At 40.1% G+C, this 26,709-nt stretch overlaps 1 protein-coding gene across 1 annotated transcript in view; it reads right to left on the bottom strand.

The window, feature by feature from the left end:
- CDH8 (cadherin 8) overlaps window positions 1-26,709 on the bottom strand; it is a 338,770-nt gene that overhangs the window by 156,538 nt on the left and 155,523 nt on the right. Inside the window, exon 4 of the mRNA XM_045818654.1 lies at window positions 25,596-25,715. Coding sequence (XP_045674610.1) covers window positions 25,596-25,715 — 120 coding nt within the window. The remainder of the gene's footprint in view (window positions 1-25,595; window positions 25,716-26,709) is intronic.

Here is a 26,709-nt window from a genome sequence, read left to right as displayed (position 1 = left end):
AGACATGACCTTTCTCTCCTAGATTTTATATATATTTAGCTCTACATGACCCTCCCCGTTTGTGTTTGAAAACTGTTGCTCGAGAACCATAGGCTTCAAAGCTTCACGTTAGACCACAAGGCTCTCTCAGGTCTCTCCACGTGCATAACCTGCTTCTTTACAGGTGAATTTCCTGTCTCATAATGCTGTGTATTCTTTGACTCAATAACTATAACTTCTTCCTCACCCACTGTATGGATCACATGCATGTCTATACCCATATCCATAGGGAATGGCATAGAAAATAGTTGTAAGTGAATGAACAATGATGCCCTGTCTCCAGGGCTTTACACACACCGCGTAATGACTTCAGTGCATAGGCTGTCTCTTCTGTCGCTCCTGGAGTCCCCTATTAAGCAATTCTGCACAGACCCCCGTTTCCAGCATCAACACATGACCAGCCAATAACTGATGCTACTCCAACTACCAATTTCTCGTTCCATTGGAATACTTGCAATTATTCCTATTCAGAACTGATGATCCTCAATCAAGTGGAATTATTTCTGTGAAGCACATGATGGCTCCATTCTCTCCTTAAGCCATAATTCCAATAACTAATTACACTTATAATAAATGTGGGTGGTTTAAAGAAGCAAAGGGAAAGTCGCTAAAAATTGGAAGCTTTCTCCCAGCAATTCAGAACTTAGGTGAAGGAGAATGGCAGGGGTGGAGAGAAGATCACACACAGGCTTTGCAGCCGCCCATGAAGAAGGCCGCTAGAGACCTGAGTCTGAATGAAGTTACGCAACTCTTTTCACCTCTTAGAATCTCCCTCTCCCCGTCTGTCTAACAGAGGTTTTAACACCTACCTCTCATTACATGCAAAAGCATGTAACATCGTCCACAGACCATAATAGAAATTCAAATTTTAAGTGGAGCGATGTTATCCGGAAATGCTGGAGTGGCCCCGATTCCTCTCTTGCCCCGTTGGACCTTCCTGGCCCTAGACCTTGGTCAGACACACCATGTCCTGTTGATCGCAGCCTGCCGACATAGACAAGTAGAACGTGGCATTTTGGGGGCCCGGGACTTGCTATCACACAGTGGGTTTGCTTCCTGGCCCTTCCATTTCCACGTGTCATCATTAACCTGGGCCCATTCTTTGACGTCTTTGGGACAGGGTTTTCTTTTCTCTTCTGCTACATAGAGATAGTGTTTACCTTGACATAGTTCTTGTTTTTTGTTTTTAAGATGATGATTAAGAAAGATAAGGCATGTTATTTATGGTATTTATTAACATCTATTAATAACGAATATTATGTTACTACTCAGCCAATAGTAGAATAGTAATCAGCTGATGACTATTACTAAGACTATAACTACCACTGATACCATATTATTGCTGGGTGATTGTGAAGATCAATCACAATAAAAACACAAATACTCTTGGCGAACTTTCTTTGTGCCAGGCTCTGGACAGGTACAAAGTCTACATGCATGTAAGGTGCTTAGTGTAGTGTCTGGCGCAAAGCAGACATTCACCTGTATCAGGTTATAATTATTATCACTCTCACCTCATCTTTACATGCCACAACCATCCAGATAGGTAATAATTACAGTTCCTGCTAAATGATACAGAAATAGGAACTTTCGTGATTCTGGTTAGATGATTTATATTGAGAGCTTCACTGTGGTTGAGGTCGTAATAGACCTAATGCTCTTCCTAGCATTTCCCGTTTTACCAGCCGGTCTCTCCTATGCATTGGAACTTCTAGATGATCACGAGTCGCTGACTTCACAGTACTCTGCTTGGTAGGTTTGCCTGTTAGCTTCCCATGGCAGCCATTGCTGTTCTTCTTTGAGTAATCTCTAACCCAGAGAGACAAACCAACTCAGTGCATTACTCAAGAAATTCCAACTGACCCACTCACCCTGATTTAAAATATCTGTAAAATGCAGAGAGTGAGATCCTGGCAGAAAGACTGTCTTTGCTGATAAGATTTTCTCAATTAACTAAATCCTTAACCTCCAATTTTTAGAGAAATTTCTGGCTAATAAATCATGCCTTTGCCCCATGGGTCATTGCATATTCAGCAACAAACGATCACTGAATAATTTGTAGGTGTGGCTGGGTAAGGTTCCCATTCATAAAATCACAGTTGAAGGCTCAGAGATGAGGGACAACCTTTCCTTCCAATTGCTTTAACACAGGTTAGAGGGCATGTCTACTTCAGCAAGGGCTTTGGCCAAGAAGGGGTGGGTCTTCCTTTAATTAGCTGCCACAATGAGTATCAAACATGTGCTGAGAACTGGCCCCCATTCCCTTCCAAGTCAGTATCAGCAACCAGACTGGGTTTAACCATATTCTGCTTTCCTGCCACTACCACGGTTACACTGAATTTTGTCCTTATCAGCCAAAGATGTTTATAAGACATTAAGATATACAAAAGTGAAAAACGTTCAAGTATTGAAAGTTACATATGAGAAGCACTTACAATTGTGACAACTTGATTCATCCACAATAATTCAAGGGGCACGGGTCTCCCCACTATCCCTAGATAACCTCCTCATCATTCCTTTTGTGCCTTTCAATCCAATACCCTCCTTGACCTCTTCGTTGCCTTATTCAAGTTCTGCTTTTGAAATCACCATATATTCTGCTTTGGGACCGCGGGCTGTCTGTCTTCCCAGCAGAGTGCGTTTTCTCCTTTCCCGCACATTATCTCTTAAAATAGAATCCTCTTCCTCCTTTCCTCCTGCCACTTCTCAAACAAAGCTGCTGTGTGATTGCTTCTTAATCATACCGGGGTCTATGCAAGAAACACCATCAGCTGCTGTTCCCTGGTACAGGAGTTGCTCCTCTTTTCCATTCTTGCATATCATCGCAGGTTTTAGCTTTTCTCATTCCTATTTATTTAAAAAAAAACTTTCCCACCCTAAGTTATTTGTACCCATGCAATCCATGCCCCCCTTCGTGGACCAAAAAGGACAGGTGGCACGAGATGTCCTGGGCTCTGTTGTATACAGAATAAGAAGCAGTGTCACAAAGTAGCTGACAAGGAATAATCCTGTCACTCCACAAATGTTTGCTGAGGACCTACTATATATCAAACATGGTGTCAGGAGCTAAGGTGTGGGGTGGAGACAAAAAAGGAGGTTAACATAACAATCCTTACATTCTAAGGATTTAAGATCCACTAAAAATAGGGCAACGAGGCTCACACCCCACTGGCAAACTTCCGGGTTCCAGTTTTTTTTCATTTGTAAACCTGAGGGAGTGATTCTTACTTACTTTGCAGAAAAAATAAAATACAAATGAGCATATAAATAAATATATAAATAAAAATGACATAAAAATATGTCAGCAGCGAGGGCTGTTCATTATAAGTGATTCTCGTATGCACTGGCCAAGTTTAACTATGATTAGCACAGGCCACTGTGAATGTTGAAATCCAGACATGCTTACGCCCCATAACAGAGAGGCAGGCACAGGGGATGGGATCTCTGAGTCCCTCTGGGAAAGAGATAATTACACTTGTGTAAACAAGAGGCCTGCTGACCTTCCTGGGAGGCAAGCCGGAGGCAAAATCATCAGAAGGGAAGGGAACGTGAGGTAGCTGTTCTAGTTAATAAGGAGTTAACATACAGAGGGTTAAGGAAGAGCAGATTTTTACAGATTTATTGTTCCCTTCGTGACAGTTGTCAAAATACATCAGGGCTCGGTTTCTTCAAATACATCAAGTAGCTTGTGATTTTCATTCTCTGTATTAAAATTTAAAACGGTAACAAATAAAGGATATCTTTCTTTTCCTGCTCTGGATTTTTAACAATTATAAGACCCCTCTCTTCTATTTCTTTTTTCTTGATTCCTATCAACTTCTTCCCATGCTCCATTCTCTCCTCCTTTTACTCTGTGGTGTACTTCTTTCTAATGCCTTCGTTCCAGCAGACCTAAGTGAAGATACCCACTTGGGAATGTCTATTTGGTGTGTGGACTCCAAATATGAATGAAGGGATGTTGAAGTTCTACCTTCTCCATGTGTCTGCTTCCTCCAATTCAATTTAATGGACACTCACTAATTGCCTCTTATCTGCTAAGCACGATTAGCCTTGGTTGGAGGGACTGCATAAGATTCTCTGCAGCAGAGATACCCACAACAGTTGAAAGATGGATTCCTTCAAACTCTCAGTACCTCATGGCAATGATAGAATCAGAGGTTTGTGTGTTTGCCTGTTTTTGACCTTGTCACAATGCAAAGGATGCGAGCCGTGGGATCTGAGAAAGTTGCAGTCACTCCCTGCAAGTGTCATTTTAGAAGAAGTAACCTCTGCATGTGCACATGAGTGCAACATATTTAAGGGAGATAATGTGAATCAGAGAAAACATTTTGGACTAGGACAAAAGAACAAATTGACTTTCAGATTTGACATTTAGGTTTTGGGGAACTTCGAAAAAGTCACCTGTCTGCTCTTATCATGATTTCGCTGCATTAAATGAAGAACATAAACCCTTTATTCTCAGATGAGCAAAGTGTTAAATTAAGGAGATGTGTGTGAAATGGCCTGGAGGACATATTTTTCCTACTCTTTCATAAGTGACTTATTCAGGGTCACAGTACTAGTATCTCTGTTGGGATTCAGAATTTTTAAGCTCGAATTTCAACATTTCTCTAGGTAAGCACGGATGGAAGCAACAGTGTGTTTTCTCGTCCAACCTTGTGGAAAACATACATTTGCTGAAAAGCTGTAGAACAAATCAAAATATACTATGTAACAGATAAGGCATACTGTATTGAAAATTACTAAGATGTTTAACTTTCTTTTTTTCCTGGAAAGTGTTACCAAGGACGAGCCCCAAAGGGGTCCAGCTGTAACAGGATGCTGTGGATTCATCCTGAACCTATCGGCCACTATTTCAATAGCTGCTTGCCTAATCATTTCATAGTCCCCAAATATGAAACTGTTGTTGTTGTTTTATATATTTAGAGGCAAATAAAATTTCATAACCCTCACTGTTTTCATGTCTGCAAACAACTTGTTTTTATGAAGAAATTCCAGAGGTCCATTTCTGCTGTAAGTAAACTTAATAGTCAAAGAACCCTTATATGAGAAAATCGGGAAACAATAAATAAAATCCACCTTTCTTCCATAGTGGACTTTCATACTTATGCTAACGTTGTCAAAATATTTTAAATGTAACTCTAATTTCTTATCACAGCAGGACAGGAGAAAAGAATCCAGGCCTCCATCTCCTGCTATCTTTAATTTCTCATTTTTGCAAAATGTGAAGAATGCCACTTAAATCAATGACCACTGAGAGAGCACCGCTAATGACACAGGCACGGTGCTAACAGTTGGAGATACAAAGACAGACGAGGCACAGTTCTCTGGTGCGGGATAGTTCACAATCCAAAGGTGAGGCAGGTGTGAGCAACTGCCCACCGACATGAAAATCCGTCACCCCTTCTCCCGAACCCTGCTTTCAGAGCGTATCACTCTATCATAACACTTCCCCCACCGAATTTGTTTTCTGTACATGCTTTTGTTCTTACGTCGGAATCTAACTGGCCTGCCCCTTTCTGTTAAAATTATTCTCTAAGGCTTTAAGCATCTTCATTTCTGTAAAAGTGGCCCTGCTCCAGTCTTTTTGCACTCCTCAAATACATGACTTACCCCTCGCCTAGTCTCTGGAACACTTTGGTACAATAAACACCATTAAGACTGGATACAAGCGGTTCCCATGATTCCGTGTTACAACAGGACAGCACCATAGTTAGAATCGCAACACCTACTGGATCCCAGGAGCACCGCAGACGGTGGGACGGTGTTGCGATATCTCTACTCAAATGTCAAATTATTAGTGAGCTGACCAGCCTTTACACAGGTAATAGCCACCCTCACTCGCACCCTCTTCTTCCTTTCCCAGCTGTCCAAGTCTCTGTCCACATGCATCCTGGCAGCAGCTCACAGACAGTAAACCATTGATTTTGCTTGTTCACTAATGTTTACCCGGCCCCTAGAACAGCTCCCGATGCACAGTAGGTTCTCAGCACATTTTAATATTTTTCAGTGACTCAGAGCATGAATATCTTTTTTTCTCATCGGAGCTTGTGAGGGATCTGATACAAAAGTAAACACGTACAAGAGAAGCTTGCACACCTCTTCTGAAGGTGGGTGGAGGTGTGAGTACAGCCCACTTGCCCCACTTCTCCATCTGTACGCGGAACATTCTGGCCGAGGGAGGCTCAAGACCCAGAGCAGCTCCGCTCTGCCTACCGGGAACGAGTGGTGTAATTGCCTTCTGCCTGCGAAACAGGCTGAATACCTCAGGATCAGACTACTGTTGTGCCTCTTCTCACTCTTACGTAAATATTTGCACATGTAAAATTTCAGCACCTTGACACATATTGAAATGGTTGCATGGAAAAATGAGACAGATTGACTCAGCCACAGGTGTTGGCAGTCAGCACGGAGAAAGACAGTTCTTTGTCAACATGACAGCCAAAATTTGGTGCAGCAAAAAATGCAGAAGCCAGGATCGAATGCGGGTGGGGTGGGAGCTGGCCCTGAAAATGCCATCCCCCACTCACCCTCTCGGGGGGGCTAGGCATCCCGCTGGGCCTTCTGGCCTGCAGTCAGCGGCTGCTCCACCAAGATAATAACGGTGGGTTTTTTGGTGTGTGTGCATTAAACGTGAAAAAACCTCAATTTTCCACCCAAATTCATTCTGAAGCCAATGATCTATGTTACCAACAATTTCCGTTGGTGAGACTCAGTAATGAGAAATGCAAGATTCAAGGGGGTGGCATTTGGGTTCATGCCTTTCAATGAAAACCCTGACTTTGTGAGGTGAGGAACTCAAGTGCTAGAGTGGAAATTATAGACCAAGTGCACTAAATATGTTATCAAAATCTGGGCTTTAAAGAGCGCTGGAAGTAGCTATGATCATCCATCCTTAGGATAAGAATAGGCCCGGGGGAATGTGAAATATGTCAGTGATGGGCACACTCTAGCAGTGGTGTCCAACCTGTGGCCCGTGGGCCGCACACAGCCCAGGATGGCTAGAAATGCGGCCCAACACAAAATCATAAATTTACTTATAACATTATGAGATTTTTTTTGTTTTCATTAGTGTTTGTGTATTTAATGCATGGCCCAAGATAATTCTTCTTCCAATGTGGTTTAGAGATGCTGAAAGGTTGGACACCCCAGCAGAGAACTTTGTATGAGGGAAGAGTCGAACCTGAACTCCACAGTCACCTTCAGGCCTTCGGGGGCCATGCCGCGCTGTCTCCGCTGAAACTGTAAAGCACACTGTCACCCTGCTGGAACCTTCTCTCGGAAACACGGTGACCATTCACAGGCTTAGCTTTGTTATAAATAAATGTTTATATGCGACGCGGCACTTCTGTTTGTCTTTTTGCTTGCTTTCAGCACAGTTTTCAGTTACTTTTGATGACAGTCTTCAATAACTGCTTGCCAGTGTGTAGGAGGCACATTACTTTAGAGTTCATAAGAAATGTAAATAAGACAAATGCTGTTTTTAAACCTGTTTTTTCCGCACGTCTATTTTCAAATGTGATAGAAAGTGATGCCATTTTAGAACAGATTCCATTATGACAATTCTAATATTTTATTACTGCAATTTCATATACCTGATGAATGGGAAATGGAACACGGTGAGGGGGTATTTCCTCTTAACTATTGTAGAATAGCTACTGATATGTAAACATGGAGTGAGATAAAAACCCCAGCAGGCACCGCCCCTACAAACATTGTCTCACCGCCTGATGATTAACAACCTTGTTCCGTTACCATGTAAGACAGAGGTTTTGAAAAGGCAGTAATCTCCCCCTTATCCACGGTTTCCCTTTCTGCATTTTCAGTTATCTACAGTCCCCACTGGTCCAGAATAGGAAATAAAACATTTTAGAAACAAACAAGTATAAGTTTTCAACTGTGCACCCGAGTGGCACGAGGAAGTCTCATGCCATCCGGCTTCCCTCCACGCGGGACGTGAACGAGCCCTTTGTCCAGCGTGCCGTTGCTGGAGGTGCTCCCTGCCCGTTAGTTGCTTAGTAGCCATTTGTTTATTAGATCGGCTGTGTGGTATCACAGTGATTGTGTTCAAGAAACCCTTGTTTTCCTTTGTAAGGGTCTCAAAGCCATTTACATAATTTTTAAAAAGATTTTATTTATTCATTTTTAGAGAGGGAAGGGTGGGAGAAAGAGAGAGAGAGAAACATCAATGTGCGGTTGCTGGGGGTCGTGGCCTGCAACTCAGGCATGTACCCTGACTGGGAATCGAACCTGAGACACTTTGGTTTGCAGCCCAGGCTCAATCCACTGAGCTATGCCAGCCAGGGCTCCATTTACATAATTTTTATTAAAGTATATTGTTACACTATTCTATTTCATTATTAGTTATTGATGTTCATATCTTACTGTGCCTAACTTATAAGTTAAACCTTTCTATAGGTATATATGGGCAGGAAAAAACATGGTATGTATATATAGAGGGTGTGGGGCTTTCTGTAGTTTCAGGCATCCACTGGGGGTTTTGGAACCTATTTCCTGCAGATAAGTAGGGACAGTTGTATGACTTTGTGAAGTTCATAGAACATGATTGATAACAGTGCTACTTTGATATCAAGTCATCCAAAGGCAAGTGACTTGACTGAAGTCACAGACAGAGCAAAGTTAATCCTATAAGAACTACATGGGACTACATGTTTACCTGACCCGGATTCAAAAAGGAGGAAGTGAGGACCAATGAGGTTTGTTCTCAGCTCTTCCAAGTTACTAAATGGTATAGCTTTATTGTCCCAGGCCTGGTACACAGTACTGGTTTCTATGACTACTACTTTGGTCTGGTGCTGCTACTTTATACTCTGCTGAGAATGAGAGCCCGGGCTTCAGATTTGCATTTTGTTTCATCATGTAAATATAGTCATTATTATTTTCATTTATAGCTTTTGAACATATTTGTTATGAAATAGCACAATTACGTGATCTTGATTCCTGGTTTACAGAGATCCACAGATGTCAGGGTGCAAAGGTAGCTTTTACAATCGATAACAAATACCACAGCAACATTACTAAAGTTAATGGGATGGAAAGGAAAGTTTCAACAGTAGTCTATCACACGCAATAAAATTTTACCACTCATGGAAACTACTTTTAAAGAAAGTCTCCAGATACAGCTACATAAGGCTACGCTTACATTTACCACCCAGTTCTATCCTGTGAACCTTGTGCACACTAAAATCATTCATTTACTGAATTCCACATTTCTGCTCCTCGTGGTCATATGAAAAAGCCGAGCTTATAATAAAATAATCACATTTAAGATTCTGAATGGGAAATTACACATTATGGGAAATAATCACAAATTGTAAAGTGATTCTTAAATCATTTTTTAAATGTGGTATTTATATAGCCGCATGCTCCTAAGTCCCTGCCTCGGAGAACTGCAACCTTATGTCCACTTCACGAGTTCCAAGCATCGTACCAAGCATATAAGAGTCCGAAAAATCCACTCACTCTATGAATATTTGTTAAACTTGTATGGGTAGAAATATCCATTTATTTTCATATTGTAACCACAAAATTTTCTAACTGTAAGAGAATACTGATCAGTTCTTATACTCAAATTTCTTAAGAGTCAGGGTTTTACCCCAAGTGGGAAGTCTTTCAGGTTTTTAAAAAAGTGAAGAACTGATTCTCTAGAGACAAATTATTCTCTTTAAGTAGCTGTATTTTAGACCACTTATCCAATATTCCTGACTCACCCATATTTGCATTCATCTAAAGTAATTATTATTCAAGAATGTTCTGTTATTTTAGCCCTTTCCTTTAAAAAATTTGACACAATCCTTCAAATAACAACAACAACAATATCAAATCAATTATTTCATTCCCTTACGTATTTTCTTCAAGGCACTTTGAAAAGAGCAAGCAAGGTGCATTTATAATAAAATGCATAATAAAATTATGCATTCAATAAAATTATTTACACTGACATCGCTGTACTTGCTCTGGAAACTCCATGAAGTCAGGACATGCCTACCCCATGCATCATTCTATTCCTGAATGTGGAGGTGATCAGTAAATACCTATTTACTGAGCTGCAAATAAACATGAATCTAAAGGAGGACATTGACATGTTTAGAGACTCCCTCTTCTTTTACTTCTTTTTCGGGACTCATCAACTTCTCACTGTTTCTGTTTTCTTTCCCTACGCCTTTCTATCAGGAGATGGAAAGCCTGATGCAGGAGAGCTTGAAATCCGACAAATCTGGTCAAGATTCCATGCTGACTTTTACTACCTGAGTAGCTTTAATTTAATTTAATGAATTTGTGCAGAGCTTCGATCTCTCTTTTGCAAAGTGATGATCATAGCACCTACTTATATGGTCACAAAAATGATAAGAAGTGGCACACAGTAGATGATCAGTGAAGGGTCAGCTTTCTTCCCTTGATTTTCTGAAACAGGATATACTCATAGTATCTAGAGTTATGTACCAGTGTGGTAAGTGAGAAGTCACTGCTTCTGGAAGGAGAAACCGATCCAGAGAAGATGCGTTTGTGTTGTGGGGTGTTCTTATATAGCATCCTGTGTCCCTGGTCTGTTTTTAGTAATGCCATTGCTTCTATTCCCAAATAATTAGATAATCAAGTGCTGATACATGTTGAATATGAGAACTCAAAGGTGTATTCTAAGCATCATAAAAGCATCCATTTTTCAGATCCAAAATTTCTTGGGATCTGAAGTTGACAGCATCTAACTACTTTTAAAGAAGCTCATACTTTCACCATGTTCATCTCTGAGTTAATTGTGTTTATTTGTTCATTTATAATGTGGTTCTGGAATATCAAAAGACAGCACAGTGCTAGGCATTGGGGGGCATGGTGAGAACTAGATAAGATCTTTGCACTTAGAGTTGAAACACCTTTTTAAACAATAGCATTTTTTTAAGAAGAGACATGATAACATTTTAGGCCTTAGCTACAAGAAATTGTTTCACAGAGATGTCTGTGGAGTCTGACTTTCAAGGAAACAGATGGGGTGTTTGTATATTCCTCCTACCGGCCTCCCCGTGGGTTGGGAATCTGCACACGGGACCTACTTCCACTTACAGGATAGTGGTGTGCTATTAAGTAACCCCCTTCTCTGAGCTTCCATAATTATATGTAGTAATCACAGACAACATGAGGATATTAACTCTGTTTTCCAATGTAGAACCTTTAAAAGTTAGATAATCCTTCTTTTTGGAAAATATATCTAAAGTCACATTTACTACAACATCTAAAAACAATTCCTGAGCACTAGTGTTATGTTCTATATAGCCTTAGGTAGTCTCAAGTGCTGGGAAGGTAAGTGAGGCCATAAAGACAGGGGAGGTGGTGGGACTATACCAATAAAACCTGCTGTCCTTAAATAAAAATGCCAAAAGTAGTATATGTGAGTGTGTGTGTGTATATTTGTACATATATATAAATATAATTTTTGAGTATATAAAGGGTTGTCAAAAATTTACTCCTCTTATTTGTTGGTAAGACTTTGATATTCTTAGATAAACCACCCTTCCCTGCAAAATCAATGAAAACACATCTTTGTCCTTCTTCACCCAGTCATTTTGAAGGAGTACAAATGAAACTCAAAGTTATATATCAAAGGAGAGAAGAAGTGTCAGCATAGAAACAGAAATTGCAAGCAAATCCCGCCTGGACGTGATGCGCAGTAACTGGGGAACAGTTCCTGACCGAGCTGGTCCGCTCAGGTTGGACGGGTGTCCTGGGGGAGTAAGTATTTGCTTCTTTTCCTTCCACGTAAACCCATCCCCAGGCACCCCAGTGTGACAGCAGGTGTTACATACTCAGGAGTCTGTGTGGTTCACAGTCTTTTAATTCATCACGCACTTCCAAAGGCCTTGGTTTCTCTAAGAATGCATCCCTTCGGCCCTGGCTGTGGTCAGCACTGCAGGCTCCCTCTGAGCGTAACAATGATTTGTTCAAAGGTGTAAGGAAAGTGACAGTCACACTACATTCCGCTTACCCAAGTATACTTAATGATTTTATGTGCGTGGGGCGAGGAGATTATTTTTAGTAATCGCAAAACAATTAATGTGAACACAACACTTACTCACCCTACCCTACCTCCCACAAGAGACTCCAAGCAGGGAAACAAGTGACTGTTAAGGCAGTGTGTGTGAGCAGTCAGCTGCCGTGCTCACTGGGATATGAGGACCCGAGCATCAGCAAAACTGGGAGGGACAGCACTTGTGGGGGATGCTATGTATCCACATTCAACCAATTAGAATATTGATCTATTAGATATCTAAAGTTAAGTTTTGCAACCATCATCATCAACATCATCTAGTTTGGATGCGACGGCACAGGAAGGTTTAAATATAGTTCCACGTGGAATTACACACTTTAGATTCTTCTTACTCACTCATGAATTCATTTACCCCTTCATTTGTTCAACAAATATTTATTGTGAGCTCTATGTGCTGAACTTTGTCAGACTTGGGCCATATCATTAAACATCAAGGGTCCTCATGCTCCTCATCTTTAATAAGATATTTCAAAACAGCTACTTCGCACAGCATGGGATTAAATAAGAATGCCAAGACACGGGCATGGAATTGTTACTGCCTATGATTTTTCACTCAGAATCCACGGATGTTTCTTTTACCTGGAATGGAAGGAACACGAGACAGGCAACTACCTTTCTCTATATTCTCTTTTGATCTAAAAACAAAAACAAAAACAAAAACATAGACTTATACACTGATATTCCCTCTGCCCCTTGGTTGTTCTGAGTGTGTGTGTGTGTGTGTGTGTGTGTGTGTGTGTGTTGTCTCTCTGCCTACGTTCTTTCCACACAAATTATAGAAATCTATCCCCTACATGGTGTAAAGAAGACAGATACTGGATGAAGAGTGCTTTAGGAGGACATCCCTGCAGTGAGAAGCTGTCTGGCTCCCTCCCAGATCCACCTATCTATTCACGTCCTGCCTGGCTTCTCTAGGGAGAATGCCTGTTCTTCTCCCAGGAGTCATGGAAGAGACTCCACGTGTTACAGAAAAAGTCATCTTTCCTCCTTCCCCACCCCTGGCCACCACTTTATGGGAAGGCCTGATCTGGGGTGTTCTGTGAGTTTTATAAGTGGGCCAGCCATGTGATGGGTAGAGATATCTCAGTTTTGACCAGCTCTTAGAAAGAGTCCCTATCTCCTGTGGTATAACTGTTCCAGACAACTGGTCAACCAGCTCCCTTCCTCCCCATGTCACTCCTGCCTTTCAGTCAAACTTTCAACTACAAATCCAAGGGCTTTAATTGAAACTGGTGTCTTGGAATTAACATCACTGAAGTACTTTTTGATTTACTATTAATAAACAGTTTGGGGTTTTTCTAAGTAGAAATGTCCTATCAAGGATATCACACTTTGTTTCATTAAATACAATACACATAGAAAAAATAATATTAAAGTTATTATTAATTTTGAAGACCAAATTCAAAGTATGGAGTACTTTTTTTCAGTATTATGAATGATTGGAAACAGTTTTATTTTCAGTGGTTTTATTGTTTGTTTTATTTTTTAAATGATTTTACTTATTTATTTTTAGAGAGAGGGGATGGGAGAGAGAAAAGGAGAGAAACATCGATGCAAGAGACAAACGTTGATCGACTGCCTCTCATACGTGCCTTAACTGAGGACCGAACCTGCAAGCCAGGCATGCGCCCTGACAGGAAATGGAACTGGTGACCTTTCAGTTTGCAGGATGATGCCCAACCAACTGAGTCACAGGGGTCAGGGTTATTATCAGTGTCATTTAAAATTGCAGACTTAGTTCCAGGAGCTGAAAGCACTCATCCAAAGTCATGCAGAAAATTAATAAAAGAATTTGGATTTCTAAATTTTAGCCTACATTTATTTTACAATGAAAAAAAAATACCTTAGAGTAAAAACTTCTGACATCATCCAGGAAGTAAAAACTATTTTCCCAATGTCACCCCAATATTTATTTTTCCTCTGACCATATATCCCTTGATCCGTTCTGGCTGAAATGCATTAAGTTTTTCCTATTCTGAACCATCACTTGTCAAAAGTGCCACCAGTATTCCAGGACACAGCCTTTGGTGTGACCTCCTTTTTTCCCCCCTCACCCAAGGACATTTTTTCATTGTTGTTAGAGAGAGAGGAAGGGGAAGAAAGAAGGATAGAGAGAAGCATCGATGTGAGAGAGAAACATTGATCATCCACCTTCTCAGACGCATTCTGACCTGGGACTGAACCGTAACTCGGGCATGTGCCCTGACTGGGAATTGAACCTGCAACCCTTCCGTCTACTGGACAACAGTCCAACCAACTGAGCCATGCCAGCCCAGGCTCAGCATGACCATCTTTAAAAAGGCTTCCTTGTTGTCTTCTTTTCATACTAGTCTGCTCAGCTGGCACTCCTCTCCACCCCTATGCTATGAATTCTGAGTGTTCTATGTTGTCACGCAAGTTTGATTGCCCACATAGATTTCTTTTTAGGATTTATCACACACAACATTGCACCCTCAACACTGAGAACACGACTTACAGAGTGTAAATGTTGACCAAATGTAGATTGATGTAGGTTACAAAGACATTCTCACTTATCAGTGCCTCTCTTAGCATTGTTGGTCTGCCTGAGTTATCTGAATATTTCTTTTCAAAGTCTGCACTGAAAAAAATTCTTTAGCCAGTCAGTCCCCTTGGCAGTAGGAATGATAATCTATGCAATTCTGATTTAAAAAAGACCCTGTGTGTTTGTAATTTATCATTTTGACTCAGAAGGCATAAAATTGACTCAATTCCGTGAAGGCATTCCATGAAGCCTCCATGTATTATCTTAATTTTTCTAAAAGGAAAGCATTCATTGCATGGATTTTCTTTACCAAGGAGTATTTTTTCTGAAGCTTATTTTCTCAGGTTCCACTGAGACACACGTTCCTTGTATTCAATGAAGAAAGATGGTCTGAGCTTCAAAATAAAGGTCAATGAATTAAGTTAGTTTATTTTTAAGCAAGTCATTTTTCATACTCTTGCTTGCCTGGAGCAAAGTTTAGACTGTCCTGCAACTTTACTGTGCTTTTTTCTAGATAATTAAGCATTTATTATTCACTTGCCTTGCATTTCATTTACGCGTTCCATCTTCAATCACTTACACTGGACTGCAACTGTTTTCTCACTACTGTCCTCAAATTAGTGCTTTTAAAATAAATGCCACTTCTCTCCCTGTCTGTGCCTAAAATGTTACAAGCAAACATACGGTATTGGGGCTGGTAAAGAGGAAAAAAAGCATTTATAGAATACAAAATAAGCTATTTTGAGCCTTTTGAAGCTATTCACAAAGAAATGACAATTTATTTTACAATTACTACTGTCTTACATCTTTTCTGTCACCTAAATGCCTTCTGAGTCTATGTATAACAGAGACCTGGGCCTGGTTCCAAGTGCTCTAGGTCCCTGGATGAAGCAATGGCAGCCCCAAGCAGAGCCACGCTGCTTGGCAGTCAGGTTGGGGTGTAGAACACCATTGAAAAATGAGAGCTGGAAATCACACAGACTCACTTTGAATCAAACATCTTGTGCAAGAAATTTGTCAATCCTGACCCTCTGTACTCTTATCTAAAAAACTGAGATGGCATTACTCTCTATCTTAAAATATTGTGAGGAATACATTAAATTTTTCTAAAGATTTTATTTAGTTGTTAGAGACAGGGGAAGGGAGGGGGAAAAAGAGAGGGAGAAAAACATCAATGTGTGAGAGAAACATTGATTGTTCCTTCTCACACACCCCCCAGTGAGGACCTGGTCACAACCCAGGCATGTGCTCTGACCGGGGATCAAACCAGCGACCTTTCAGTTTGCAGGATGTTGCCCAACCCACAGAGCCGCATCAATCAAACTAAATTAAATTGATAATTCATGCAAACCCATTAGTACAATGCCAAGAACATAATGTGTCCAATAAATGAGGTTTTTGTTGTTTATGTTTTTGTTGTTTTTATTTTTCCTGTTGTCGTTATAATTTGCCAGGGAATTTGATTTAAAGATGGAAGGCATTTTGCCTTACTCTCTATGAAGCACAGTTTTTTCATTTGCAACATGGAGAGAGTAATTCTTTCCTCCAGTGTGGTTTAGTGTTCTGTCAAATCTAGAGAACTGTAGAAACACAAATATATGTTCCATTTGTTTATTGTAGTTATTGTTACTATCACAGGGGCTTCTGAAATAAGAAGACATATTAGTGACCATTCCTTCCTTGTGTACGTGGCCCTTGAGCCTTTCTATCTCAACCTGTGATCTAGAACTAAGTCTGGGCAAGAGCTTATCACAGTCTTAAGGCTCCTTTTTGCAAGTGCAAGAATAGCATTGCAGCAGCTAGATGCGTAAGACATAGTATGAAGCTTGAAAATGGCAAACATTTCAGTCCTAAGTAAATCTCAACAACCAAAACAGGAATCACATCTGGGGTTGAAATGGTGTTCTTCCCATCAGAGGAACAGCAGACAGTAGGAATATAAACGAGAAGCCGCGTTGTGCCCCCCACAGGGCACATCACACCTCTTCTCTACGAGCTGGTGCAAGCTTTTCCCTTTCTTTGTTTCACTCACTCCTCCCTTCCTCCCCTCTTCTGTTCTTCCTTTGCTTCTTCTCTTTGGTTGTTCTACTTTCTTATCTAAAACACGTATTAAAGGACTTCCAGTTGCCAAACACTCTGCTGGGCATGGAGAAATAAAATGACCCAATCAGACAGACCCCCCATTCTTTCCTACACTAAGCACTCTAGCATAAGCAGTGGCTTAACAATATAGATAAGTCAATATATAAGATAATCAATCATTACAGTATGTTTTGGATTATAAGACCCACTTTTTCCCCCCACCCAAATTTGGGAGGAATAATGGTTGTTAATGCTACTACTGTTGGGTTCGATTTACATTTACATTGGTGAAATATTATGTTATTTATGTTATTAAATATTTTACCATATTTTTTGCTTTAAAAATTTTTTTTCCTATTCTCCTCCTCTAGAACCTAGGTGTGTCTTATGGTCAGAAAAATATGGTATACACCCAAAGAAGAAAATGAAACAAATAGCAGATTTCATACAGTCTTAAGCTTGACCTTAAAACAAGAGAAGAAGCTCTCCATGAGGTAGAGAGATTAATGTGTTACAGCAACAGAAATTAATTCTGTAGATTTGGAATGTAAAAAGTTAGAGGACAGGAGAAATTATCTGTCCCAAAGTCCAGAATTCTGTTGTTAGCATTCCTGTGAGGATACCACAAGACACAAAAAAGACTTGTTATCTCTTATCCTCTGGTTTCTTGCCCTTATTGAAAGTATGTTGGCATCAAGGGCTTGATGACAGTGTTGACGGACAGTCTCCTTCTTTATGACTGTCATGAATGTGTTCATGTCTCACAGCCTATAAGGGAATGATCACTGTCATAATATGGGTTATTACAGCTAAGGTCTAACACTTACTGGTAAGGCCAGAGTCATCTTATAAAAAGGAAATGGGGGCAGACTCAGATGCGTTTACTGGTAAATTCTACCAAACATCTAATGAAGAAGTTATACCAATTCTGTACTCTCTCTTTTAGAAGGAATACCTCCTAACTCATTCTATGAGATCAGCATTACCTTAATAGCAAAACCAGACAATGACATTAAAGAGACACACAAAAACTACAGACTAATTCATCTCATGAACATAGATGTAAAAAATCCTCAACAAAATATTAACAAATCAAATCCAAAAAATACAAGAGGAGTTAGATGTCATACATTCAAAAATTAATTGATATACTATATCATATCAACAGATTTTTTAAAAAATCACATAATTATATCAATACATGAAGAAAAAGTGTTTGACAAAGTCCAACACCCATTCGGGATATAAAACTCTTGGTCAAAGGAAACTTTCTCAACTTGATAGAGACTATCTACAAAAGGCCTTTAGCTAACATCGCACTTAAAAGAGAGAAACTTGAAGTTTTCCCCTATGATCAGCTACAAGAGAGGATGTCCCCTTTCATGACTCATTTTCAACATTGTACTGCAGACCCTTACTGCTGCAAGAAGACAAGAGAAGAAAAGGTATACAGTTTGGGAATGAAGACATAAAAGTGTTGTTTGTTTGTTTTTAGATGATGTGATTATTTGTGTAGAAATTTCAAAAGAATTGACACACACACACACACACACACTCTCCTGGAGCTAACAGCAATTACAGCAAGATTGCAGGATACAAGTTCAATTGCTTTTCTACATAATGACAATTGATTTAAAATTATAAAACAGTAACTTTTACATTAGCACCCAAAGTGAAATACTTAGGTATACATGTAACAAAACATGAGCAAAAGCTATATGAGGAAAACTATAAGTCTTTGATCAATGAAATCAAAGAATAACTAAATAAATAGAGAGATACGCCAGGTTCATGGGTAAGAAGATTCAATGTTGTGAAGATGTCAGTTCTTCCCAAGTTGATCTTTGGATTGAATGCAATCAAAATCAAAATCTCAGCAAATTATTTCATGGGCTATGATAAACTAATTCCAAATTTTGTAAGAAAAGATACAGGATCCACAATAGCCCACGTAACATTAAAGGAGAGGAAGAAATTTGGAATGCTGGCACTTCTTGACTTTAAATCTTACTGGAGAATTACAGTAATCGATACAGGGTGGATTGGTGAAAGAACAGACAAATAGATCAATAGAGCAGAATTGAGAGCCCAGAAATAAATCCCCATAAATACAGTCAACAGATCTGTGTCAAAGAAGCACAAACAATGCAAGGGAGTAAAGACAGAGTCTTCAACAAATGATGCTGGACATCCACATTCAAACAGATCTAAACACAGGCCTTACATCTTCACAAATATAGACAGATGCTCTCTGTGGTATGCCATCAGGGAAATGCAAATTGAAACAATGCAGGTCCAACAAAAGAACCTTTGCACCCCGATGTTCATAGCAGCACAATTTACAATAGCCAAGTGCTGGAAGCAACCTAGATGCCCATCAGTAAATGAATGGATCAAAAAACTATGGTACATTTACACAATGGAATTCTATGCAGCAGAAAGAAAGAAGCAGCTCCTATCCTTTGCAACAGCTTGGAGGGAGCTGGAAAGCATTATGCTAAGCGAAATAAGCCAGGCGGTGAAAGACAAATACCATATGATCTCACCTTTAACAGGAACCTAAATAACAAAAACAAAGAAACAAGCAAAATATAGTCAAAGACACTGAAATAGAGGACAGACTGACAGTGACCAGAGGAGAGAGAAGAGGGAATTTCAGGGGAGAATGGGTAGGGTTTACAGGAACAAACTTAAAGGACACATAGACAAAAGCTAGGGGGAGGGTGGTAATGGGAGAGAAGTGGGGAGGGTTGGGTGGGTGGGCTAGAATGGGAGTAAAAGGGAGAAAACTGTACTTACCAATGATTAAAATAAAAAATAGAAAAAATAAAATAAATAAATAAAAACAAAATAAATATCGCGAAAAAAAAAAAAGAAAAGAAACAATGCTACGCCACCGTGTGCCTGTCAGAATGGCCAAAATCTGAAACACTGACTACACCAAATGCAGGTGAGGATGTGGAGCAACAGAAACTCCTATTTGCTGCTGGTTTGAATGCAAAATAGAACTAAATATAGCCTTACAATACAATTCAGGAATCATGCTCCTTGGCATTTACCCAAAGGAGTTGAAAACTTATGGTCACATAAAACCCTGCACACAGATGTTTATTGCAGCTTTATCATAATTTCCCAAACTTGGAACCAGCAAAGATGTCCTCCTAGAGGTGAATGGATAAACGGTTATATATCCAGACAATGGAATATTATTTAGCTCTTAAAAGAAATGAGATCTCAAGCCATGAAAAAACAAGGAGGAACCCGACATGCATACTGCCAAGTGAATGAAAGCAACCTGCAAAGGCTACATAGTTTACGATTCCAACTACACGACACTCTGGAAAATAAAAACTATAGAGGCAAAAGATTAGTAGTTGTCAGGAGGTGGGGGGAGTTGAGGTTGGAGGAATGAATAAGCAGAGAACAGAAGATTTTTAGGGCACTGAAAATACTATGGATATTATAACGATGAACATATGTCATTATTCATGTGTCCAAACCAATATAGTGTATAACATTAAGAATGAACCCTCTCCCTGGCTGGCATAGCTCAGTGGATTGAGCGAGGGCTGCGACCCGAAGTGTTGCAGGTTCGATTCCCAGTCAGGGTACATGCCTGGGTTGCAGGCCATGACCCCCAGCAACCGCACATTGATGTTTCTCTCTCTCTTTCTCCCTCCCTTCCCATCTCTGGAAATAAATAAATAAAATCTAAAAAAAAAAGAATGAACCCTCAGCCCTGGCCAGGTGGCTCAGTTAGTTAGAGCATGGTCCCATGCACCAAAAGTTTCCCAGCTAAATGCCCAGTCAGGGCACACACCTAGACTGCAGGTTCATCCCCCAGTTGTGGCATGTGTGAAAGGCAAATGGTCCATGTTTCTCTCTCACATCAATGTTTCTCTGTCTCTCTCTTTCTCTCTAAAATTCAAAAAACCATACCCTTGGGTGAGGATTAAAAAAAAGTGAACCCTAAGACAAATAATGGATTTGGAGTGATTCTTATGTGTCAGTGCGGGTTGATTCTCAGTAAAAAGTGTACCTTCTGGTGAGTGATAATGATGTTGAAGGAAATCGTGTATGTTTGGAGGCAACAAATATACAGGAAATCTCTGTACCTTCCTCTCAGTTTCACTGTAAACCAAATACTAAAAATATGAAGTCAAACCCATTTTGTAACTTAACGAGAAATCATCTTTCAAAATTATTGCCCAAATACAAATGTCATTGTCCTGGGTCTTTAAAAAAAAGAAAGAAAGGAACTGAGGGGTGACCTCACATCAGTAGCAGTGTGCACCGGTATTCACCCAGCACTTGTGGACGGAGTCATGCTGTGCTGCTTCCTGGCGTCACGGGCAGACCCACCACCTGGAGGGCCAGCTTGTCGGGCACTCTGTCTGAGTCACACATGTCTCATGCCATGAGTCTAAGCCCATCCCTGAAACTCTTTATTTTTTAGAATTTAAATTTCTAGGTCAAAATTAGTGGACATTCTTGATGTTTTCAATCCACAGCCTTCAAGTATTTTCATTACACGAACCTATGATCACTGCCGCTCTCAGGTTTTGACTGAGTAATTCACCAAGCATGTGCTCAGCCTGCCCATTATTCTTTTTAACACCTTCGTGGATTTGACAGGGTGAAAGTTATTTTCTCTTTCATTTTTCCACACGTCCTGGCAGCCACAGAGGCCCCCTGCTTGGTTTCTCTTCAAGGAAGAACTTGCCTACAAGTGTGGCTAGTTGGCACCTTACACCGGAAGCATCTTCAGGGTTGGCTTCAGGATTCGAACCCAGACTCTCCTCTTCCCAGACACGGCCGAGCCAATGACCGAGCACAGTGGGCTGGATTAAAGCCTGGTCGTTGTTGTGTGACAGGGGACTCCTTAAAAAATATCTTTGCTCCAGGGACCCCAGAGGCTTGACAGAGATGCTGTTAAATCAGCACTGAGCGATCCTGCTTCCTCTCCTCTCAACTTGCATGGGTATCAGACCTGCCGCCACCGTCTGACAGGCTTCCCTGCCTAACCCTGTTTCGTGCTCACTGCGAACTGAATGCTTGCATCGCCCCCAAATCCATAGGCTGAAACGCAAACCCCAGTGTGATGATGTTTGGAGGTGGGGGCTTTGAGAGGTGATTAGATTATGAGGGTGAAGCCCTTATGAAGAGTATTATTGCCCAATATAAACAGAGGCCAGAGAGTGAGCTCACTCTTTCCATGAGGATACAAGGTCAGCCATCTGCAAACCAGAGGAACCCTCCCTCACCTAAACTTGAACGTATTGACACCCTGATCTCATACTTCCAGCCACCCAAACTATGAGAAATCAATTCTGTCCTTTTTTAAGCCAAGCAGTTTATGGTATTTTGTTACAGCAGCCAGAATGGACTAATACAGTACTTTTATCTTTTGGACATTAAGCCCCAATGAGCCACTTTTCCTCCTAACTCTGTATCAGAGTCTATTCCCCAGAAAACACACTGGACACACACCTTTAGTCACTTTCCATTTGCTTACAAAATGAAAAAGCCAAATGCTCAATGGTCTTTGTGCATTTTTCTGTTTTTCTAACACAAACCTTTATAAAAGTGTTCTTAATCTGTTTCTGCATAGCACTTATGAGGGAGAACCCCCCCAAAAAAACAGAATTATCTTCTGTAGGGTGGGACCATTGTGGTATAGGATTCCTCTGCTAGGTGAGTATTCTAGGAACTTATCTGTATCAGTGTGCCAGCTGGCGTTGTTGTGAGAGGCTGTGTTTGGCTTTAGTGATTTTTTTTTAAGACTTTCCAAAGCCTTTGCCCATTTCACAATGGGCAATTTGCAAGTGCACCTGCCCACACTCCCCTGAGTGTTCACCTGTTTTTGACCAAAAACAGCATGATCCCTTCGCCCCACCCTCCCATTCACCTGATCTTTTCCCGAGAGATGTTTGTTGTTTGCCAGGATGAAAAAACTCTTCCATGGGAAATATTTTGCTGATGTGGAAGACATGAAACAGAAAAAATGGCAGGCGCACTAAAGGGCATCAAAATTGACAAGTTCAAAAACTGCTTTGAGCCGAGGGAAAAAAAAACATCTCTATAGGTGTATTGCATCAAATGGAGTGTACTTTGAAGGTGACTGAAGTTTACACATGTAAGAATAAATACCCAATTTTTTATAAATAAATTCTATTTTTGGTATGTCATGTCCCCCTTTGTATAGTGTCCTACACACACAGTAGTCACACCAATCTCAATGTTTTTTAAAGATTGAAAAGGCCTCCCAGATAGAGTCCCTCTTAGACTCTGTGGGAACAAGTGACATTCTGCTTTCCCTGGAGCACACTGAAGTGTCACTGCACCAGCGTCACACCATGCTTCTATCTCACTCCCGCACCTTTATGTTTCAGTGGAAGGACTCAGGATGACTCTTTACTGGTTATCTGATTTAGCCTCTATTTCTTTCTGCAGTGTATCCGCTTTAGTGGAAAAACTCAACGCCATTCGACCAGTATTTATGGAGCAACTACTGTGTGCATTGGTCAAGTATCATTTCTCTCCACTACAATTTTCACAACACTACCAGAATTTACTTCCTAGAATATGAATCAAATAATGTTGTGTCTGTCCTACTAGAAATGATAAAACCAAAATGAAGGAATGTAGAGACAGACACTCATATGCTGGGTAAAGTGTAAATATTAATTAAGTGATGCTGACAATGCTTCATCAAGCAAATGACCACATTAAGTCAATGAGACTCAGAAGCAGCAAGTCCTCTAACTTAGTTGGTGGAGGGCGGGGAGGTCTTATATTATCTCTATCTCCTGGTCATTTATTTTCAAGATATGAATTATTTACACGACATCACCACACTTCTTATTTATGTTGAAAATAAAAATCTGTCTTCCAAAATGGATTGTGAGATGCTCGCATGATAAGATTAACCTTTGTGACTTTTTCTCCTTGTGTTTAATTCAGTGTCTGGCACAGAGTGAAGCAGATTGGATATGGGGTGGATTAATATCTGTGTTATACTGGAAATGATGAAAAAAAGACCCCACTGAACAAATAGTCAAGGAGCAAAGGAGAAAATAATTCAACTCCACTTAAACAGTCAACATGTTTCTGTTTTACAGAAGCCCCTGCATCATAATTATTGACCATGGAAAGTGAAGCTGGAGAGCATTATGCTGAGTGAAATAAGCCAGGCGGTGAAAGACAAATACCATATGATCCCCTATAAGTGGAATCTAATCAACAAAACAAACAAATGAGCAAAATAAAGCCGGAGACATGGGAATAAACAACAAACTGACAGTGGCCAGAAGGAAGGGAGAGGGGGATAACAGGAGAAAGAAGGAAAAGGGTCAAGTCAAGGAACATGTTTAAAGGACCCAAAGACAAGGACAACGGTGGGGGTGGGGCAGCGGGGAGGGGAGGATTGAATGTGGGGGGCGGGCGGGCAGGGCAGGGAGAGTCATGGGGGAGATATGGCGACAACTGGAATTGAATAACATTTTTTTAAAAAGTGAAGTTCAGATACATCTTACAGTGGCTTTGAAAGTAAGGACCTGGCTGTGAGTTTCAATTCTGATCTCAATTCTGTACTGTGACTTTGGCCAAGTAATAAGACATATTCCGACTTTTTTTTTCTGTAAAACCCAGAGCTCCGCCACTTCCCCAGGGTCACTGAGGAGCCCAAAGGAGATGGGATTTTCGGCAGACTCCTCCCTCTCGGAGGAAGGACACGTAATTACGCCTCTAATTAATACACTTTAGAAGTTCTTTCTTTCTTGTTTCCAAATCTCAATTCAACTTTAAGCCATGACCTATTTATGTACAAAAGCGTTTTTTCTCACTTTTGAATGTATGATGATTTCACTCTTTGAGTTCAAGAAAAGAGAGGCTTTAAATTTTTAATTTAATTAATAATTGACTTCATGGTACAACATGAAAATTTATCTCAATAATGCTGAAAACTCATGAATCAGAGAGATGATATTACATGTGTGTGTGGCTGTATATTAAATTTTTCTACTTGGAAATTTGCAGACTAAACCACCAAATGCAGAAGGAGAATAAACACAAAAGATATTGTTATTTACGATAGTTTTTCAGTGTGCCACCAAAATAGCCTGTGGGCTATAAAAAGTCTAACAAAATGGCTTTATTCTCCAAGTATATTATTACAATTAAACAATAAAAAGATTTATTTTCATTTGTAATATCTATTATTTTATAAAGTTATGGTTTCTAAAATCTGTACCAGCAGACTCAGAATATTGGCCAGGTTTAATATTGGTAATAGTAATAATAAAATGTTATCTATAATATAACAATATATTATATTAGAATACATAATGATATCTTCATAAAAACTCTAGTGGGTAGATGTATCTGTTTTACAAAAGAGAACTCTAATAGCAAATAAAATATCTATCCATTGAATTATTACCATGTGTCATAAACCATATGGCTGATATTTATTGCTTTATCTGACCTTGACCCTAACACTATGAGGTAGGTTCCATGCCCACTTTACAGATGCGCAGGTTGAAACTTAGAAAGATGTACAAGCCCAGCATCATACAGCCAATCAATGCATAGTAACTAAATTTATTCTTAAATGTGATACTTAAGTCTGCCTGATGTACAGGCCCCTTTTCCCCCCAGGATAAAATACGGTGGCGGGCCATCTGTTAAATAGGTGATATTGTGCAAAGGGGCTGCAATTTGTTTTAATCAGTATCAAAATGATTGTCGGGCTTGCCAAGCGCCTCACACTGCACAGAAATAACACATTCAAATATTATTGATACAGGCAGTAAAGTACTTAACCGTAACATTTCATAATCCAAATCCCAAGAAAAATGTTTCCCTGAAGCAATAACATGGTGAATAGAATTCAAAATTTAGCTCACAGACCTGTTTCAGGCTCAATGGAAAAATAAGGCTGCCCTTCCAAGATACTGTAAACCAACTTGGCGCTGTTTCCATAAACTGGGTCATCAGCATCAGTGGCTGTTACATTTGTGACAGACGTACCTAAAAAAAAAAAAGGGAGAGAGAGTGAGAAAGATAATAATTAACACATGATTCTTTGCCAAGAGCTAAAATTTGCTAAGCATATCATACAGACACCCATGTGTGGCAATAAGGAAGAAAAGAAATCTTTTTAAAGATATGGAGAGAACTACTCCATCATAACTTATTCAAGTCTTTTAAGAGACAGAGTGCTGCTGGATCAGTGTATTATAGAAAGATAGCCCTCTTCGAATCTGTATTGTTTAAGATTTCTTTGTAGTTTTCATTTTAAAGCTACTATCAGACTCATGTGGGCTTAGAGAATATTGAAAAGGAAATATACCAGAGAAATATGAAACGTAAGCTTAATAATACAATATAACATGTAGCACTGAAGTTTTGCAAAAGCACAACTGAATATATATGTATAAAAAATGGCTGCTGGTAAAACCTGTCCAGAAATATCAGAGGGATACTTTACCCATCTTATTTCATTGCTCAGAATATACAATGAGATTGGAACCATCAGTTCATCCGTACGTTTAGGTAAGGAGGCCTTCTGGATAAATAGAAGCAAAATCTTTCCTTTTTTTCAGATGAATTATCTATTGTTTATTCCCTCATTCAGTAGTTAAGCGCATATGGTTTGCTGGATATGAAGTGTATAGACTAAGGCAAAGTCTAGAGGCCAGAAGTTTCCAGTTTGGCGGTGGGAAGGAAGTGGGGGGACAGAGAGCCATGGGGAGAAATTCGGCTCAATGCAATGGCGCCAGATTTGGGTCCCCGCTTTGTCCCGCAGGCAGGGGGGTCGGGAGCAGCTTTCTGAGAGACGTAGCATTTGAGTTAAATCGCTCAAGGCAGGTACAGTGTAACCAGAAGAAGGCAGGGAAGAAATTATAAGCAGTAAGCCAAAGTGAAGCCGAAGCTATAAGTGAAGGCAAAATACTCTTTTTAAGAGACTGTGGGTAATCCTGGGAACTGCTGAGAGTGGGGAGAAATCGGATTCGGGTGCGAC

The sequence above is a fragment of the Phyllostomus hastatus genome, unplaced genomic scaffold, assembly GCF_019186645.2.
Source record: "Phyllostomus hastatus isolate PE091 unplaced genomic scaffold, TTU_PhHast_1.1 phas_scaffold_345, whole genome shotgun sequence".
NCBI classification, from domain to species: domain Eukaryota; kingdom Metazoa; phylum Chordata; class Mammalia; order Chiroptera; family Phyllostomidae; genus Phyllostomus; species Phyllostomus hastatus.
The sequence above is the reverse complement of the archived record's forward strand: the minus strand, read 5'-3'. Positions and strand labels throughout refer to the sequence as shown.